This window comes from Sinohyriopsis cumingii, chromosome 3, assembly GCF_028554795.1.
Source record: "Sinohyriopsis cumingii isolate HCF-2022 chromosome 3, ASM2855479v2, whole genome shotgun sequence".
In the NCBI taxonomy this organism is placed as follows: Eukaryota; Metazoa; Mollusca; class Bivalvia; order Unionida; family Unionidae; genus Sinohyriopsis; species Sinohyriopsis cumingii.
In genome coordinates, this window is record NC_142963.1 from 6,715,848 (window position 1) to 6,738,226 (window position 22,379).

Genomic DNA, 22,379 nt, shown 5'->3' on the forward strand with positions numbered 1-22,379 from the left:
AGTATGTGTGTGTGATTTCATCTTTTGCACTACGCCGTTTCGTGCGATAGGTGGTGTGAGTTTTAAAAGACTACGCAAGGCGTTTTTGATAGTGTGCATGGGGTTTAGGATAGTATATTTAGTGTGCTGGATAGCGTGTTTGTGCAATTTCATACCTACTTTTCAACCCCGCCAGTTTACGTCTGATAGTATTTGTAGAGTTTTAGACACTGCACAAATCATTTTGGATAGTGTATATAGGATCTCAGATTTTAGATACAAAGTAGTGGATGGTATGTTTATGTGATTTTATCCCTTCTTTCTACATCCACGTCCTATCTTCTGACAGTTGGTGTGTGGATTTTAGACACCGTAAGATACGTATTAGATAACTGGATAGTATTATGGAGTGTTGGCTAGTATAGGTGATGTGGTGGAGATTATGTTTGTGAGATTTCATCCCTTCTTGTTCATCACAACGTTTTCTTCTGATAGTTGGTGTAGATCTTTAGACAAAACACAAGACGTTTTGGATATTGTGTATGGCGTGTTGGATGGTAGATAGCTAATCACATGTTAGTTACCGTAGATTCTTATACTTTTTGGAATATAATTAAAAGGCCGGTGTGGTGTGTTTGAATAGTAATACAAAATAGGTACTCGATTATATATGTGGTTTACTGGATTGTAATCAAAAAGTGGGTGCTGGATTTCATATGTGATCTGACTGGATTGTATTCAAGAAGTAGGTGCTGTGTTGTAATGAAAAAATGATGTGTTGGATTGTATATATGGCGTGTTGGAATGCATCTAAAAAAATTGCCATTACAACTCCGTATGACACACATTTTTCAATATAGAAACAGTTCATAGCAACCACAATGTTAGCAATTGTCCCATAAGCACGTTGGTCCCCATAAATATTATTGTCATCGTAAACACTTTTGACTCTATAAACCCTTTCCCACGTTAAGCCTATGGATCACTTTAACAAAGGATTTCCCATATGAACCCATGTAAGTCTAATACCCATATTACCCCCAATAACCACATATAGCTAGCCACGCACGGTGGCTTACTACTGCGCAAACCAAATACGTTCTGCGCAAGCTTGTCTTAAGGCCGATGTTTTCTCTATTTTCAATGACCACGACACCTGAACAGTTTTCAAAATGAGCAAATACTACAAATTATTTGCTATAATCACCTATCCATCACACATTACGAAAGTATAATTTCACGCTTTCATGGGTTTTCTTTCTTCTCATTTGTGTGATTCATTAGTACTCGTTTCCAAGCCGACGTTGGGTTCTCACACTACCATTATACCCAAAAGAAAGAATTTCGACCCAAACACCAAATAGAAAGTAATATTCCTACTTCAAATTGCCATACACTTATGTATTAGAATTTAAGCAGAATGTCTTATGTTGAGAATTTACTAACGCTCTATATTTTGAAAACATTTCCATGCTACCATAACGTCTCTTGAAAACTGTAAATTATGACTTCAACATTAATAAAGTTGTTAATTACTTTGTTTGAGATATAATCAGGCAAATAATCATTACAATCTAAGAAAGCATCGAACAAAGTCGTGAATACAAAAGAAAATACCGTGAGTTTGAAACATAGTCGTGAATGCAAAAGAAAATACCCCGAGTTTGATATATAGTCGTGAATACAAAAGATAACATCCTGAGTTTGATACATAGTCGTGAATACAAAAGAAAATACCGTGAGTTTGCTACATAGTCGTGAATACAAAAGAAAATACCCTGAGTTTGATACATAGTAGTGAATACAAAAGAAAATACCCTGAGTTTGATACATAGTCGTGAATACAAAAGAAAATACCCTGAGTTTGATACATAGTCGTGAATACAAAAGAAAATACCCTGAGTTTGATACATAGTAGTGAATACAAAAGAAAATACCCTGAGTTTGATACATAGTCGTGAATACAAAAGAAAATACCCTGAGTCTGATACATAGTCGTGAATACAAAAGAAAATACCCCGAGTTGGATATATAGTAGTGAATACAAAACAAAATACCCTGAGTTTGATACATAGTCGTGAATACAAAAGAAAATACCCTGGTTTTATACATAGTCGTGAATCCAAAAGAAAATACCCTGAGTTGGATACATAGTCGTGAATACAAAAGAAAATACCCTGAGTTTGATACATAGTCGTGAATGCAAAAGAAAATACCCTGAGTTTGATACATAGTCGTGAATACAAAAGAAAATACCCTGAGCTGGATATATAGTAGTGAATACAAAAGAAAATACCCTGAGTTAGATACATAGTAGTGAATGCAAAAGAAAATACCCTGAGTTTGATACATAGTCGTGAATACAAAAGAAAATACCCTGGTTTTATACATAGTAGTGAATACAAAAGAAAATACCCTGAGTTGGATATATAGTAGTGAATACAAAAGAAAATACCCTGAGTTAGATACATAGTAGTGAATACAAAAGAAAATACCCTGAGTTTGATACATAGTCGTGAATACAAAAGAAAATACCCTGGTTTTATACGTAGTAGTGAATACAAAGGAAAATACCCTGAGTTTGATACATAGTCGTGAATACAAAAGAAAATACCGTGAGTTTGATACATAGTCGTGAATACAAAAGAAAATACCCTGAGTTGGATATATAGTAGTGAATACAAAAGAAAATACCCTGAGTTAGATACATAGTAGTGAATACAAAACAAAATCTGAGTTTGATACATAGTCGTGAATACAACAGAAAATACCCTGAGTTTGATACATAGTCGTGAATACAAAAGAAAATACCCTGAGTTGGATACATAGTCGTGAATACAAAAGAAAATACCCTGAGTTTGATACATAGTCGTGAATGCAAAAGAAAATACCCTGAGCTGGATATATAGTAGTGAATACAAAAGAAAATACCCTGAGTTAGATACATAGTAGTGAATACAAAAGAAAATACCCTGAGTTTGATACATAGTCGTGAATACAAAAGAAAATACCCTGGTTTTATACATAGTAGTGAATACAAAGGAAAATACCCTGAGTTTGATACATAGTCGTGAATACAAAAGAAAATACCCTGAGTTTGATACATAGTCGTGAATACAAAAGAAAATACTCTGAGTTTGATACATAGTAGTGAATACAAAAGAAAATACCCTGAGTTGGATATATAGTAGTGAATACAAAAGAAAATACCCTGAGTTAGATACATAGTAGTGAATACAAAAGAAAATACCCTGAGTTTGATACATAGTGGTGAATACAAAAGAAAATACCCTGGTTTTATACATAGTAGTGAATACAAAAGAAAATACCCTGAGTTGGATATATAGTAGTGAATACAAAAGAAAATACCCTGAGTTAGATTCATAGTAGCGAACACAAAAGAAAATACCCTGAGTTTGATACATAGTCGTGAATACAAAAGAAAATACCCTGGTTTTATACATAGTAGTGAATACAAAGGAAAATACCCTGAGTTTGATACATAGTCGTGAATACAAAAGAAAATACCCTGAGTTTGCTACATAGTCGTGAATACAAAAGAAAATACTCTGAGTTGGATACATAGTTGTGAATACAAAAGAAAATACCCTGAGTTTGATACATAGTCGTGAATGCAAAAGAAAATACCCTGAGTTTGATACATACTCGTGAATACAAAAGAAAATACCCTGAGCTGGATATATAGTAGTGAATACAAAAGAAAATACCCTGAGTTAGATACATAGTAGTGAATACAAAAGAAAATACCCTGAGTTTGATACATAGTCGTGAATACAAAAGAAATTACCCTAGTTTTATACATAGTAGTGAATACAAAGGAAAATACCCTGAGTTTGATACATAGTCGTGAATACAAAAGAAAATACCCTGAGTTTGATACATAGTCGTGAATACAAAAGAAAATACCCTGAGTTAGATACATAGTAGTGAATACAAAAGAAAATACCCTGAGTTTGATACATAGTCGTGAATACAAAAGAAAATACCCTGGTTTTATACATAGTAGTGAATACAAAGGAAAATACCCTGAGTTTGATACATAGTCGTGAATACAAAAGAAAATACCGTGAGTTTGATACATAGTCGTGAATACAAAAGAAAATACCCTGAGTTGGATATATAGTAGTGAATACAAAAGAAAATACCCTGAGTTAGATACATAGTAGTGAATACAAAACAAAATACCCTGAGTTTGATACATAGTCGTGAATACAAAAGAAAATACCCTGGTTTTATACATAGTCGTGAATACAAAAGAAAATACCCTGAGTTTGATACATAGTCGTGAATACAAAAGAAAATACCCTGGTTTTATACATAGTAGTGAATACAAAGGAAAATACCCTGAGTTTGATACATAGTCGTGAATACAAAAGAAAATACCCTGAGTTTGATACATAGTCGTGAATACAAAAGAAAATACCCTGAGTTGGATATATAGTAGTGAATACAAAAGAAAATACCCTGAGTTTGATACATAGTCGTGAATACAAAAGAAAATACCGTGGTTTTATACATAGTCGTGAATGCAAAAGAAAATACCCTGAGTTGGATACATAGTCGTGAATACAAAAGAAAATACCCTGAGTTGGATACATAGTCGTGAATACAAAAGAAAATACCCTGAGCTGGATACATAGTCGTGAATACAAAAGAAAATACCCTGAGCTGGATATACAGTAGTGAATACAAAAGAAAATACCCTGAGTTAGATACATAGTAGTGAATACAAAAGAAAATACCCTGAGTTTGATACATAGTCGTGAATACAAAAGAAATTACCCTGGTTTTATACATAGTAGTGAATACAAAGGAAAATACCCTGAGTTTGATACATAGTCGTGAATACAAAAGAAAATACCCTGAGTTTGATACATAGTCGTGAATACAAAAGAAAATACCCTGAGTTTGATACATAGTAGTGAATACAAAAGAAAATACCCTGAGTTGGATATATAGTAGTGAATACAAAAGAAAATACCCTGAGTTAGATACATAGTAGTGAATACAAAAGAAAATACCCTGAGTTTGATACATAGTCGTGAATACAAAAGAAAATACCCTGGTTTTATACATAGTAGTGAATACAAAAGAAAATACCCTGAGTTGGATATATAGTAGTGAATACAAAAGAAAATACCCTGACTTAGATTCATAGTAGTGAATACAAAAGAAAATACCCTGAGTTTGATACATAGTAGTGAATGCAAAAGAAAATACCCTGGTTTTATACATAGTAGTGAATACAAAGGAAAATACCCTGAGTTTGATACATAGTCGTGAATACAAAAGAAAATACCGTGAGTTTGCTACATAGTCGTGAATACAAAAGAAAATACCCTGAGTTGGATATATAGTAGTGAATACAAAAGAAAATACCCTGAGTTAGATACATAGTAGTGAATACAAAACAAAATACTCTGAGTTTGATACATAGTCGTGAATACAAAAGAAAATACCCTGAGTTTGATACATAGTCGTGAATACAAAAGAAAATACCCTGAGTTTGATACATAGTCGTGAATACAAAAGAAAATACCCTGAGTTTGATACATAGTCGTGAATACAAAAGAAAATACCCTGAGTTGGATATAGAGTAGTGAACACAAAAGAAAATACCCTGAGTTAGATACATAGCAGTGAATACAAAAGAAAATACCCTGAGTTTGATACATAGTCGTGAATACAAAAGAAAATACCCTGGTTTTATACATAGTAGTGAATACAAAAGAAAATACCCTGAGTTTGATACATAGTAGTGAATAGAAAAGAAAATACCCTGAGTTGGATATATAGTAGTGAATACAAAAGAAAATACCCTGAGTTTGATACATAGTCGTGAATACAAAAGAAAATACCCTGGTTTTATACATAGTCGTGAATACAAAAGAAAATACCCTGAGTTTGATACATAGTCGTGAATACAAAAGAAAATACCCTGAGTTTGATACATAGTCGTGAATACAAAAGAAAATACCCTGAGTTGGATATATAGTAGTGAATACAAAACAAAATACCCTGAGTTTGATGCATAGTCGTGAATACAAAACAAAATACCCTGGTTTTATACATAGTCGTGAATGCAAAAGAAAATACCCTGAGTTGGATACATAGTCGTGAATACAAAAGAAAATACCCTGAGTTTGATACATAGTCGTGAATGCAAAAGAAAATACCCTGAGCTGGATATATAGTAGTGAATACAAAAGAAAATACCCTGAGTTAGATACATAGTAGTGAATACAAAAGAAAATACCCTGAGTTTGATACATAGTCGTGAATACAAAAGAAATTACCCTGGTTTTATACATAGTAGTGAATACAAAGGAAAATACCCTGAGTTTGATACATAGTCGTGAATACAAAAGAAAATACCCTGAGTTGGATACATAGTCGTGAATACAAAAGAAAATACCCTGAGTTTGATACATAGTAGTGAATACAAAAGAAAATACCCTGAGTTGGATATATAGTAGTGAATACAAAAGAAAATACCCTGAGTTAGATACATAGTAGTGAATACAAAGGAAAATACCCTGAGTTTGATACATAGTCGTGAATACAAAAGAAAATACCCTGGTTTTATACATAGCAGTGAATACAAAAGAAAATACCCTGAGTTGGATATATAGTAGTGAATACAAAAGAAAATACCCTGACTTAGATTCATAGTAGTGATTACAAAAGAAAATACCCTGAGTTTGATACATAGTCGTGAATATAAAAGAAAATACCCTGGTTTTATACATAGTAGTGAATACAAAGGAAAATACCCTGAGTTTGATACATAGTCGTGAATACAAAAGAAAATACCGTGAGTTTGCTACATAGTCGTGAATACAAAAGAAAATACCCTGAGTTGGATATATAGTAGTGAATACAAAAGAAAATACCCTGAGTTAGATACATAGTAGTGAATACAAAACAAAATACTCTGAGTTTGATACATAGTCGTGAATACAAAAGAAAATACCCTGAGTTTGATACATAGTCGTGAATACAAAAGAAAATACCCTGAGTTTGATACATAGTCGTGAATACAAAAGAAAATACCCTGAGTTTGATACATAGTCGTGAATACGAAAGAAAATACATTGAGTTGGATATAGAGTAGTGAATACAAAAGAAAATACCCTGAGTTTGATACATAGCAGTGAATACAAAAGAAAATACCCTGAGTTTGATACATAGTCGTGAATACAAAAGATAATACCCTGGTTTTATACATAGTAGTGAATACAAAAGAAAATACCCTGAGTTTGATACATAGTAGTGAATAGAAAAGAAAATACCCTGAGTTGGATATATAGTAGTGAATACAAAAGAAAAAACCCTGAGTTTGATACATAGTCGTGAATACAAAAGAAAATACCCTGGTTTTATACATAGTCGTGAATACAAAAGAAAATACCCTGAGTTGGATATAGAGTAGTGAATACAAAAGAAAATACCCTGAGTTAGATACATAGCAGTGAATACAAAAGAAAATACCCTGAGTTTGATACATAGTCGTGAATACAAAAGAAAATACCCTGGTTTTATACATAGTAGTGAATACAAAAGAAAATACCCTGAGTTTGATACATAGTAGTGAATAGAAAAGAAAATACCCTGAGTTGGATATATAGTAGTGAATACAAAAGAAAATACCCTGAGTTTGATACATAGTCGTGAATACAAAAGAAAATACCCTGAGTTGGATATATAGTAGTGAATACAAAAGAAAATACCCTGAGTTAGATACATAGTAGTGAATACAAAAGAAAATACCCTGAGTTTGATACATAGTCGTGAATACAAAAGAAAATACCCTGGTTTTATACATAGTAGTGAATACAAAAGAAAATACCATGAGTTTGATACATAGTAGTGAATACAAAAGAAAATACCCTGAGTTGGATATATAGTACTGAATACAAAAGAAAATACCCTGAGTTAGGAATATAGTAGTGAATACAAAAGAAAATACCCTTAGGTTGATACATAGTCGTGAATACAAAAGAAAATACCCTGGTTTTATACATAGTAGTGAATACAAAACAAAATACCCTGAGTTGGATACATAGTCGTGAATACAAAAGAGAATACCCTGAGTTTGATACATAGTCGTGAATACAAAAGAAAATACCCTGAGTTAGATACATAGTAGTGAATACAAAAGAAAATACCCTGAGTTTGATACATAGTCGTGAATACAAAAGAAAATATCGTGAGTTTGCTACATAGTCGTGAATACAAAAGAAAATACTCTGAGTTGGATACATAGTTGTGAATACAAAAGAAAATACCCTGAGTTTGATACATAGTCGTGAATGCAAAAGAAAATACCCTGAGTTTGATACATACTCGTGAATACAAAAGAAAATACCCTGAGCTGGATATATAGTAGTGAATACAAAAGAAAATACCCTGAGTTAGATACATAGTAGTGAATACAAAAGAAAATACCCTGAGTTTGATACATAGTCGTGAATACAAAAGAAATTACCCTAGTTTTATACATAGTAGTGAATACAAAGGAAAATACCCTGAGTTTGATACATAGTCGTGAATACAAAAGAAAATACCCTGAGTTTGATACATAGTCGTGAATACAAAAGAAAATACCCTGAGTTAGATACATAGTAGTGAATACAAAAGAAAATACCCTGAGTTTGATACATAGTCGTGAATACAAAAGAAAATACCCTGGTTTTATACATAGTAGTGAATACAAAGGAAAATACCCTGAGTTTGATACATAGTCGTGAATACAAAAGAAAATACCGTGAGTTTGATACATAGTCGTGAATACAAAAGAAAATACCCTGAGTTGGATATATAGTAGTGAATACAAAAGAAAATACCCTGAGTTAGATACATAGTAGTGAATACAAAACAAAATACCCTGAGTTTGATACATAGTCGTGAATACAAAAGAAAATACCCTGGTTTTATACATGGTCGTGAATACAAAAGAAAATACCCTGAGTTTGATACATAGTCGTGAATACAAAAGAAAATACCCTGGTTTTATACATAGTAGTGAATACAAAGGAAAATACCCTGAGTTTGATACATAGTCGTGAATACAAAAGAAAATACCCTGAGTTTGATACATAGTCGTGAATACAAAAGAAAATACCCTGAGTTGGATATATAGTAGTGAATACAAAAGAAAATACCCTGAGTTTGATACATAGTCGTGAATACAAAGGAAAATACCGTGGTTTTATACATAGTCGTGAATGCAAAAGAAAATACCCTGAGTTGGATACATAGTCGTGAATACAAAAGAAAATACCCTGAGTTTGATACATAGTCGTGAATGCAAAAGAAAATACCCTGAGTTGGATACATAGTCGTGAATACAAAAGAAAATACCCTGAGCTGGATATATAGTAGTGAATACAAAAGAAAATACCCTGAGTTAGATACATAGTAGTGAATACAAAAGAAAATACCCTGAGTTTGATACATAGTCGTGAATACAAAAGAAATTACCCTGGTTTTATACATAGTAGTGAATACAAAGGAAAATACCCTGAGTTTGATACATAGTCGTGAATACAAAAGAAAATACCCTGAGTTTGATACATAGTCGTGAATACAAAAGAAAATACCCTGAGTTTGATACATAGTAGTGAATACAAAAGAAAATACCCTGAGTTGGATATATAGTAGTGAATACAAAAGAAAATACCCTGAGTTAGATACATAGTAGTGAATACAAAAGAAAATACCCTGAGTTTGATACATAGTCGTGAATACAAAAGAAAATACCCTGGTTTTATACATAGTAGTGAATACAAAAGGAAATACCCTGAGTTGGATATATAGTAGTGAATACAAAAGAAAATACCCTGACTTAGATTCATAGTAGTGAATACAAAAGAAAATACCCTGAGTTTGATACATAGTAGTGAATACAAAAGAAAATACCCTGGTTTTATACATAGTAGTGAATACAAAGGAAAATACCCTGAGTTTGATACATAGTCGTGAATACAAAAGAAAATACCGTGAGTTTGCTACATAGTCGTGAATACAAAAGAAAATACCCTGAGTTGGATATATAGTAGTGAATACAAAAGAAAATACCCTGAGTTAGATACATAGTAGTGAATACAAAACAAAATACTCTGAGTTTGATACATAGTCGTGAATACAAAAGAAAATACCCTGAGTTTGATACATAGTCGTGAATACAAAAGAAAATACCCTGAGTTTGATACATAGTCGTGAATACAAAAGAAAATACCCTGAGTTTGATACATAGTCGTGAATACAAAAGAAAATACCCTGAGTTGGATATAGAGTAGTGAACACAAAAGAAAATACCCTGAGTTAGATACATAGCAGTGAATACAAAAGAAAATACCCTGAGTTTGATACATAGTCGTGAATACAAAAGAAAATACCCTGGTTTTATACATAGTAGTGAATACAAAAGAAAATACCCTGAGTTTGATACATAGTAGTGAATAGAAAAGAAAATACCCTGAGTTGGATATATAGTAGTGAATACAAAAGAAAATACCCTGAGTTTGATACATAGTCGTGAATACAAAAGAAAATACCCTGGTTTTATACATAGTCGTGAATACAAAAGAAAATACCCTGAGTTTGATACATAGTCGTGAATACAAAAGAAAATACCCTGAGTTTGATACATAGTCGTGAATACAAAAGAAAATACCCTGAGTTGGATATATAGTAGTGAATACAAAACAAAATACCCTGAGTTTGATGCATAGTCGTGAATACAAAACAAAATACCCTGGTTTTATACATAGTCGTGAATGCAAAAGAAAATACCCTGAGTTGGATACATAGTCGTGAATACAAAAGAAAATACCCTGAGTTTGATACATAGTCGTGAATGCAAAAGAAAATACCCTGAGCTGGATATATAGTAGTGAATACAAAAGAAAATACCCTGAGTTTGATACATAGTCGTGAATACAAAAGAAATTACCCTGGTTTTATACATAGTAGTGAATACAAAGGAAAATACCCTGAGTTTGATACATAGTCGTGAATACAAAAGAAAATACCCTGAGTTTGATACATAGTCGTGAATACAAAAGAAAATACCCTGAGTTTGATACATAGTAGTGAATACAAAAGAAAATATCCTGAGTTGGATATATAGTAGTGAATACAAAAGAAAATACCCTGAGTTAGATACATAGTAGTGAATACAAAGGAAAATACCCTGAGTTTGATACATAGTCGTGAATACAAAGAAAATACCCTGGTTTTATACATAGTAGTGAATACAAAAGAAAATACCCTGAGTTGGATATATAGTAGTGAATACAAAAGAAAATACCCTGACTTAGATTCATAGTAGTGATTACAAAAGAAAATACCCTGAGTTTGATACATAGTCGTGAATATAAAAGAAAATACCCTGGTTTTATACATAGTAGTGAATACAAAGGAAAATACCCTGAGTTTGATACATAGTCGTGAATACAAAAGAAAATACCGTGAGTTTGCTACATAGTCGTGAATACAAAAGAAAATACCCTGAGTTGGATATATAGTAGTGAATACAAAAGAAAATACCCTGAGTTAGATACATAGTAGTGAATACAAAACAAAATACTCTGAGTTTGATACATAGTCGTGAATACAAAAGAAAATACCCTGAGTTTGATACATAGTCGTGAATACAAAAGAAAATACCCTGAGTTTGATACATAGTCGTGAATACAAAAGAAAATACCCTGAGTTTGATACATAGTCGTGAATACGAAAGAAAATACCCTGAGTTGGATATAGAGTAGTGAATACAAAAGAAAATACCCTGAGTTTGATACATAGCAGTGAATACAAAAGAAAATACCCTGAGTTTGATACATAGTCGTGAATACAAAAGATAATACCCTGGTTTTATACATAGTAGTGAATACAAAAGAAAATACCCTGAGTTTGATACATAGTAGTGAATAGAAAAGAAAATATCCTGAGTTGGATATATAGTAGTGAATACAAAAGAAAATACCCTGAGTTTGATACATAGTCGTGAATACAAAAGAAAATACCCTGGTTTTATACATAGTCGTGAATACAAAAGAAAATACCCTGAGTTGGATATAGAGTAGTGAATACAAAAGAAAATACCCTGAGTTAGATACATAGCAGTGAATACAAAAGAAAATACCCTGAGTTTGATACATAGTCGTGAATACAAAAGAAAATACCCTGGTTTTATACATAGTAGTGAATACAAAAGAAAATACCCTGAGTTTGATACATAGTAGTGAATAGAAAAGAAAATACCCTGAGTTGGATATATAGTAGTGAATACAAAAGAAAATACCCTGAGTTTGATACATAGTCGTGAATACAAAAGAAAATACCCTGAGTTGGATATATAGTAGTGAATACAAAAGAAAATACCCTGAGTTAGATACATAGTAGTGAATACAAAAGAAAATACCCTGAGTTTGATACATAGTCGTGAATACAAAAGAAAATACCCTGGTTTTATACATAGTAGTGAATACAAAAGAAAATACCATGAGTTTGATACATAGTAGTGAATACAAAAGAAAATACCCTGAGTTGGATATATAGTACTGAATACAAAAGAAAATACCCTGAGTTAGGAATATAGTAGTGAATACAAAAGAAAATACCCTTAGGTTGATACATAGTCGTGAATACAAAAGAAAATACCCTGGTTTTATACATAGTAGTGAATACAAAACAAAATACCCTGAGTTGGATACATAGTCGTGAATACAAAAGAGAATACCCTGAGTTTGATACATAGTCGTGAATACAAAAGAAAATACCCTGAGTTAGATACATAGTAGTGAATACAAAAGAAAATACCCTGAGTTTGATACATAGTCGTGAATACAAAAGAAAATACGCTGGTTTTATACATAGTAGTGAATGCAAAAGGAAATACCCTGAGTTTGATACATAGTCGTGAATACAAAAGAAAATACCCTGAGTTTGATACATAGTCGTGAATACAAAAGAAAATACCCTGAGTTTGATACATAGTCGTGAATACAAAAGAAAATACCCTGAGTTGGATATATAGTAGAGAATACAAAAGAAAATACCCTGAGTTAGATACGCAGTAGTGAATACAAAATAAAATACCCTGAGTTTGATACATAGTAGTGAATACAAAAGAAAATACCCTGAGTTGGATATATAGTACTGAATACAAAAGAAAATACCCTGAGTTAGGAATATAGTAGTGAATACAAAAGAAAATACCCTGAGGTTGATACATAGTCGTGAATACAAAAGAAAATACCCTGGTTTTATACATAGTAGTGAATACAAAAGAAAATACCCTGAGTTTGATACATAGTCGTGAATACAAAAGAAAATACCCTGAGTTTGATGCATAGTCGTGAATACAAAAGAAAATACCCTGAGTTTGATACATAGTCGTGAATACAAAAGAAAATACCCTGAGTTGGATACATAGTGGTGAATACAAAGGAAAATACCTGAGTTGGATATATAGTAGTGAATACAAAAGAAAATACCCTGAGTTTGATACATAGTCGTGAATACAAAAGAAAATACCCTGGTTTTATACATAGTAGTGAATACAAAAGAAAATACCCTGAGTTTGATACATAGTAGTGAATACAAAAGAAAATACCCTGAGTTGGATATATAGTAGTGAATACAAAATAAAATACCCTGAGTTAGATACATAGTAGTGAATACAAAAGAAAATACCCTGAGTTTGATACATAGTCGTAAATACAAAAGAAAATACCCTGGTTTTATACATAGTCGTGAATACAAAAGAGAATACCCTGAGTTTGATACATAGTCGTGAATACAAAAGAAAATACCCTGAGTTTGATACATAGTCGTGAATACAAAAAAATACCCTGAGTTTGAAACATAGTCATGAATACAGAAGTTTGATACATCATTAAGTCAGATTAGAATTAAAATTACTTTAATGAACGACACTATTAATTGTGTTCAGTTCATTTCATTAAGTTCATATGCAATTAAGAATAATGAAAGGTAATGAGTTGTCGTCTTATCAGTGTAGGTCAATTGACGGACATTTAGACTCTTTGCATTTTATTTCATGAAAATGATCAAGGATTTTCCAGTCCAAACGTAGACGACAACTCAAAAATGAATTTGATGTTTCATAACATTGATATAAATTGATATGATCTAAAACTTCATATGAATTAAAAATGATTATTGATTCATGCATCTATGTCTCCAACAATAGTTCAAGATGCGTTGTATAAAAGTTTTAATTTTAGATGCAGATATGCATATGTATTGCATGTCTATTTTATCGTTGATCAAATATTCTACTATGATTTCATTGCAGTCAGCTACTTCACAAATGTCCTGTCTTACACCATGTCGTGTGGTGTGATCTCGTCTCTCTGTGCGGGCCTTATGTACGACCAAGAGAAAAGAAGATATTCAAGTGAGAATGTTTTGTGGATAATTTTTATCACGAATCAGTTAAAATAGATGTATTCAGTGTTCTAGATATGTAATATTGAAATACACATGGCACGACTCTATTTTTAAGGCAATGCATATACTTGTGTAAGAATGCTGCAATGAATCGATTTGTTATTGATTAGTTATATCAATTTCCAAACTGAAATGACCAATTTAAGTTAGTAAAATTATCCAACCGAATACGTTCTCTCATACATAGTTCGTTCTGCAGAACGTGCAATCGTATAAACGTAGCTCCTCCCCTTTCAGTTTTACTGACGCATGGTACACTAATATACATCAGTAGAAACATAAGTTAAATTAACATGGAAGTTTTTCAAAACATCTAGATTAAGTGTAGCACTGCCACTTGCTCAAATTCTACGCGTTTGCAATTTGTTTTCATTTGCTCACAATTGCAGGTTGTATTTCTGAGATTAAACGGAAAATGATCCCAGCACTTCTCCCAATGCTAATGTGCACGACTTTACAAACCATCCTGTCTGTTCTTGTATTCGTGCCAAATGAAAATGTCTTATACGCTTCCTTCATCGTCTTTACCATCTTCCGATCCTATCTATTTAGCGTGGCTTTGGCCTTCATTGCGGAGATGTAAGTACGATGTTTTTGGTTTCATCCATACGTTGCATGGTAGATTATACTGACAAAGGTAACACTAACAACGAATGAAAATTAAACTTTGATTTATGTCATTGTTTTAAGCAAATAATTTGTTTTGTTTCTTGTTGCTGTTATTTTTGTTTACTGTATAGGAGCATACGTCATAATGCACGGTATTCACTTGGCATTATCGTAGCATTGAATAGTTCTGTAAAGTCGACCGTCCCTAATTTCTTAATTTAATAAATTCTCAGGATATTTTTAGGTACACGAGTTTAGTAATTTGAGCTAGTTCAAATTATTTGTGTTATATGTTTATGACGTTTATTGTTGTGCATGGCGTGAAGTACTATTATTCGGCTTGGAAAGACTTACTAAGAATTCCTACAAACGTGAAACAAGAAAGCCCATTCAAGTGTAAACTTAGACCTTCGTGATGTGTCGTCATTGGGTGGTTAGAGATGATTTATAGCATTTGTGCTTTACCCAAACTCTTGCATTGGGGTCCTTGTAAATATTGGAACAAAGGGCTTTAATCATATGTGTATCACATATGTGTTTGATTCGCTCGATAGTGAGAGCCCTTGCATCCAACAAATGACACATTTGTGTAAGATGGACGCAATAGAATCATCAGCCACATTAGTTTCACAGAAGACTCGATTCACGTGGTCACCGATCCGTAATTTATTTTGAAACAATTACTAGGAGCCAAACAGTCTGAAGCTGCTTTTAAAATTGTATTTGTTTATCCTAGTATGTGATATTTCTCATTTTCTGCATTTTTATAATATTTGACTTTGATGATTTGATAAAATCCTTCACGGGTGATTTTTTTCTTTGGGTTGACAAAAACGCACCGTAACAAGCATCTAATCATACATATCTTATAGCTTGGGAAATATTATGATCGCGGCTTATGAGAATTTAAAATAGAGACTGGATTAATACACTAAAGTTCAGGGAATGTGTTACGTATGGAAAATACGACCCTAAATACAATGATCATGGAATAAACGCCTCCGTTTCAGGTTTCCTACCCAAGCATTCGGAACCTTGTACTCTGTACTGGTCACATGCGGTGGAGTGATCAGTCTCGCGCAATTCGGTCTTTACAGCTGGTCACAAAGTTATCACAGTGCCTTCACCCATGTAAGTTTGCTAACAATAAGCAAAATTAATATATAAATAGATTCACTTATATACAGATGGACGAATAAGTAGATCATCAGGTAGGTAGATTGCTTGTCGGAAGGGGGATGTCAGTAATTTGGCAATGGTTTTAGGACAGAATATATATCAACAATCTCTACAATTATATAGATAGTAGTGAATGGGGACGATTCAGCGTCAATGGGAATTAGCATTACAGACACCCCTGGGACTGTTTAGCGTCAATGGAAATTTAACATGGAGAAAAATCGTGGGACTGTTTAGCGTCAAGGGAAATTAATATGGGAAATAGATTTTGGGACTGTTGAGCGTCAAGGGGAATTGAACATGGGAATATGGGGCTGTATAGCGTCAAGGGAATTTAAACAGGGTGGGACTGTATAGCGTCAAGGGAAATTTAACATGGGATTTTTTTTTTTTTAAAATAAAAAAATAAAATAAAAAAGGGGGTTGGCAATTAAAAGTAGATCTCTTTTAGAGAAATTGGAGTGGCCCTGAAAAGGGCCTTTGGGTTTCTTCTTCTTCTTCTAACTCCTTAGCTTCTTTATCCATCCCCTTATTTTTTCCATCATTCCTTTCTTCTTCTTCTTCTTTTCTGTTTCCGGTATCCAGTCCGGGTGACCCATGGCTCGGAATTTCTGTTGGATTTTCATCCAGTTAGCGTTTAGTTTCTCTAGTTCTTCCTTTTTCTTTCTATTTTCTTCTTCTTTTCTTTCCTTTGACCACTTTTCTTTGATGTTGTTGACCTCTTCGGTCAGCACTTTCCTCATTACTTCTTCCCCTTTCTTAAGCTTGTCTAAGCCCCACTTCACAAAAGACCAATCTGTCCATTCTACAATGTCTTCTAAAAAACACCTTACACTCGTCACATAAACTATGGCTTCTTTCAACTTGCCCACTTTCACATACGGTGGCTTAATGAAACCTCTGATTCTCTTCTCCTCATCCCCTATCATTTCTTTCACAATATCGATTGCTAAGTGGAGGCTGGTTACTTGTCTTGAGACGAAGTCTTTTGTCACTGCATGTCTCCATTCCTGTTCAAGCCTTTCTGCTACATTCAATCCATCCACCATCCAGTACCAACTTCCCATAAGGTTGTTATACAAAGCTGAAGCTGCTGGCATCTTTTTGTTTGCTTATTCCGTGGAATGGGCTCCAATGGCAAACACTGTTAGTTTTATAGTTAAAGCGCGGACGTGAAGGAAAACATCCCCTACTTTTCTCATTTCATATGATCGACTATCCACATACGTGAAGCATCAATAAACAAACCCCTAATCTACTATTCACACACGCAAAGAATTAAAATTAAACCCAAATCTACTATCCACACAAACGTACGTGAGCGCTTACAAACACACACACACACACACACACAAGAAAAAAAGAGTCAGTGTTTATATTCACACTACTCTACATACACACATTGGCAAATCGATTACTATTTCTTTTCTAGAGTATTGGGTAGCCCTGAAAAGGGTTGTTTGTTTTTGAACTCCATGGCACCTGGTTAATGATGGCACCTTCCAGGCCTGGCACCACACACACATCTTCTTCCCCAGTCTCTTTTCACTCTTTTTGGGGGGAGAGCAGAGGCTGGATAAGTGGCTTCAGAATCCCAATTTTCTGTCTCTGGGATTCTGAAATTTCCTCTCTCCTTTTCCTCCTCTTCTTTTTTTCTTCTTTCCTCCTCCACTTTCATCCTTCCCTCTTCGACAATGGCCTCCGCGGCCAGTTCATTTAGTATGCGCCTAGCATATTCCAGGTGCATCTGGAGTTCTCGAAGCTTTACAATTCTGGTATTCATTGTCTTGTTAACGAATGAACAGGGTAGCTAGGCTGCCAGCGATTTTCAATTTACACTAAAAGCGCGGACGTGAAGGAAAACATCCCCTAAAACAAAATTGATATTACCTAGATCATGACCAAACAACGCGCCGACCTAAAAGAAACACTCACTCACTTTTTTATACTACCCATTACTAATTTAAAATTTTCATTAATCACTTCATTATACCATCCACATACGCAAAGCAATCAAACCCTAAATCTACTCTCCCCACACGTCAAACAGCAAAAAAAAAACATGACCATGATCTACTATCCACACAAACTTACGTGAACACTTACAAACACACAATCATATACACAAACACATACACTCACACTATTAAAAAGAGTCAGTGTTTATATTCACACTACTCTACATACACACATTGGCAAATCAATTGTTATTTCTTTTCTAGAGTATTGGGTAGCTCTGAAAAGGGTTGGGTTTTTTTGTTTGCTATGGCAATCTTTTAGTTTCTAAGAATGCGATGTCCTCTGACGATAGACTTTCTGACGATAGGTCTGCTTCTTCGGAAAGAGAAGAAGAACTCTTTGGTGTCGATGCGACAATCGACAAAGCCTCTGTCAGGTTCAGGTTGCTGCTGCTGCTGCTGCTGTTGCTCCTCTCTCTGCTGTTTCTGAAGTCTGTACTTCTCTGTCCATTCTTTTTTCTCCCTGTTCACTTCTTCTCTGAAGAGCTCTTCTATCAGGTCTTCAGTGACTTTCAGCATCCTCACATTCTCTATCTCTTCTGGCTTCGGTATCAGACTGTGTCTGACCCTATGCAAATTCACGTAGGCTTCGTTTAGCTTAGCTAGTTTGGAGCACATCTTCGTAGGAGGATGAGTCGACAATGGATGGTTAGACTGGAAACTTCCCCGGTTCTTAAAGTCAAAATGCGGACGTGAAGGAAAACATCCGTCTACGGTTTTCGAGCCGCAACGTTCAATGAGTGCCATGAGAGGGATAGTAAGAAGTCAAAGAGCATGAATCAAAATTCTTACAGCCAAACAAAAGAGAAAGGCATTTTTTTCAAAACACAACATATTTTATTCATAATCACTTAATACTAACAAACAACTATAACATTTTTAATAATAATTCAACAATATAACATCAAACATTTTTTTCTAATTACAAACATTTTTTTCAGTTATCACTCTACTTTAAACAGGGTTGACAACGTTGTGAATAAAATTGTGATTTCCACTGTTGGAAGCCATTAGGCCATTCATGGACACTACGTTTCCTAGCTTGAGACAAAAGATAAGCATAATGGTCACAAAACCATTGATCTACTTTCACATCGTTTCTAGAAGAAGAACGAGGATCAAAATGAGTCACTAAATGTTCTAAGGAATAACCCAGGCTGCGATGATGCAGAAAATACACACAATATTGTCCACACACCAAGGAATCTGTGCCTTGTAATTTCACATTATTGAATCGGGTGGTCTGAGCATTTCTTCTCATAAAGTCGATGATATCGTCTTCCAAAGGAGGCAATCCGTACGAATCAAAATATTCCACACATCCTTCTTGAGGAAAGTAGACGGCTACCCAGTGGGTTCCTGGGAGATGACTATCGTCCGTGTTGATCACATAAGCTAGATGGTCTTGAGGTTTGCGATGAGGGAGTTCATCTTTAGCACAGACGACAGGATTCCAAGAAGCCGTGTACGAACTGTGGTTCAAAAGGTAATAAAGTTCCCAGGTATCCATGTTTTGTGTGAATTTTTTCTTCTTCACAGGTAATAATAAGTCATCAATACGATCCTGACTTTTTGCTTGAAAATGTCTGACAAATAACCATTTCTTCGCTTCGTCTCCCCACTCTGATTCAGGAGAGCTTCGATACGATGGATCTCTTGAGTGGTTAATGGTGGACAAGAATGTTCACGCAAGTCTTTCTACCACTGATGCAACACGATTTCGTCCGAGATGAGACTCCAAGCTTCGTCCAGATACTCGTTCAATTTTTCTTCTTGACTCAGCATCAGGCATTTATCGTGTTGAATTTGACTGGGATGATCGTTTTGGCATCGATAGCAATCTTTCTTGATCAATTTCGTCATTTTTTCGACCACGTATTTGGCAAAACAGGAGACAAAATGGGCTTCTTGTTCTGGCCATCTTGACTTCATCATGATAACTTCTTCGTCTTTGTCTTGAGATTCTTCTTCCCCGGTCTCCTCACATTCCATCTTCAAAGTTTCTCCACTAGGCAAAGACGGATAACAGTCTTCCATGGCTTCTAGTAGTCTAGAATAACTTCTTTCAAACTGTTGATTTCTATGGTATTGTCAAATTCTGCATACAGGAGGACGTTCACTGTGTGATCTGGAGGTGGATTTGCAAACTGAAGTTCCACACGAATCTGGCCCGATTTTATAGGTGGAAATGTCCCTCGTCGCTTCATTGGTCTGGAGTGAAATCAAAACCCCACAAAGCATAGCCTCCTACATAATCGTCGTACGAAATACCGTGACTGGTGTTGGTTCCTAACTGTCCCGTGGCTTCGTCCAGGGACAAGTACGACCTCAAATAATTCTTCGCGACACCAAAGTTGGGCTCAAAGGGTCGGGTACACAAGGTCTTGCCGTCGCGACTGACTTCGATCTTGGACACATTGTAATGTTGAAACTCAAAAGGATTTTGATCGTGGGTTCCGTTGAAGGCTGAATTCCTGACGATACCAACAATCAAACGCTTGATTAACTGTCCTTGGAACAGATGATCTTCAATCATGGATCGCTGTCCAGCGGGAATGGTGAACGTTTTCACTTCTACGCGTCGTATCGGATACTTGGCGGTCGTTCTGCTCAACGTCTGACTGACGTCGTTTCCCACTTTAGGTTACACTTCCACACGACGCACGTAAAGTCGGGCTTCTTGAATGATAGTTTTGTATTCATTGGCATGGGCCATCAAATGGAAAGCGGCACTGCTACGATTCAGTCTCAGACGGATATCCACCTCGTTGAGCAAATACTTTTCTTGTAACCACATGTCCAAATGCAAACGATCCATCAGTTCTAAACTTCGCCCTTGCAGAATTTTCTTACGACGGTCGTTAAATCCCACACTGTGAGGATTGTCATCTTCTGTCAGGACTGTGTCGCTAAACGTGCCTACACATGCCGTGTCAGGTTTCCATACCACGCAAGCATCCAGATGAGTATTCTTGGCTTCTTTTCCGTACGTCAAGAGATTTTCCAGGTAGGCACGATATGGGTAAGTATCCATGCTGCTGCTGACCAGTTTGTTATTCAAGTACAAGTCCACTTCGCTGAACAAGGAATGCATGAAATTGTTGACGGGAGCTACTCTAGCATCGCCCCCTGGATTGATGTTGTCCGTTTTGATCACTTTCACTTTCAAATACAGGTAACTGCTATTCAGATCGATGTAATCTTCGGGCTGTCCTTTGATTTCAAACTCGATGGGAGCGGAATCCGTCAAAGAGGAGACGGGGTGAAATTCCACCCACTGGGATTCTTGCATGGTCATCATGGTGGGGGGCATGGCAAACAGATCCAGTTCCGACTTGGAACAGGCGCAAGACTCTCGTTACATCATTTTTTTCTGTTTTACAATAATCGAAAACGTCTAAGTCTCGAACGGTTCTTCTTTTCTTTGCCTTTCTAGCTTTAGACGTGTGAAGTCTGGTGAAAGGGTGTTTTCTTCGTCGTCTTTTTCTGCCTTGTCCTTGCTGAATGCCTGACTCGGTAGCGTGTAGGGCATTTATAGGTGTGTCTCCTCGGCCTAAAAGGTCTTTGCCCGTTTGCAGCAAGACATTTTTGCCTGCCCTCATGAAGGCTTCTTTAGGGTTTTGTTTGTCAATGATGACATTTTGGAGAAATTCTTTGCCTTGTGTCAATGCCGCATCTTTCAAGGCGTGCAATCGGCGTGTCATCATCGGTTTCAACACCGGGGCCACCGAACGAAAGGCCGATTTTAACATATCTCCTAAACCGTGTCCTCGCTGTCGAGCAACCCCTCGGTACACTGAATACATGACTTACGAGTCGTGAGAGAACCGTTTTCGAAAATGGAGTTTCACCGTGACTTTTCCTTTGGTGAATGGAATATTTTGTCCCAGATCTCCTTTCATAGCAATGTTGACCGTATCCAAATAAGACTTGCTGACAGGCAAATAGTGAGGATGTACAAATTCGCGGTGAACGTGGTAAGTGTTTCCACCTTCCTCGTCAGCGGTCGTGGCATAATCCACTTTGAAAGGAATGACACGCAGTAACGGCACAGAGGTGTGTCTCACCACGTTGTACTCCACCACATCG

At 35.1% G+C, this 22,379-nt stretch overlaps 1 protein-coding gene across 1 annotated transcript in view; it reads left to right on the top strand.

Moving 5' to 3' along the window:
- Positions 1 to 22,379, top strand: part of LOC149802422 (equilibrative nucleobase transporter 1-like) — a 234,691-nt gene that overhangs the window by 191,415 nt on the left and 20,897 nt on the right. The window contains exons 9-11 of the mRNA XM_089951629.1: positions 14,330 to 14,431; positions 14,874 to 15,063; positions 16,104 to 16,224. Coding sequence (XP_089807755.1) covers positions 14,330 to 14,431; positions 14,874 to 15,063; positions 16,104 to 16,224 — 413 coding nt within the window. The remainder of the gene's footprint in view (positions 1 to 14,329; positions 14,432 to 14,873; positions 15,064 to 16,103; positions 16,225 to 22,379) is intronic.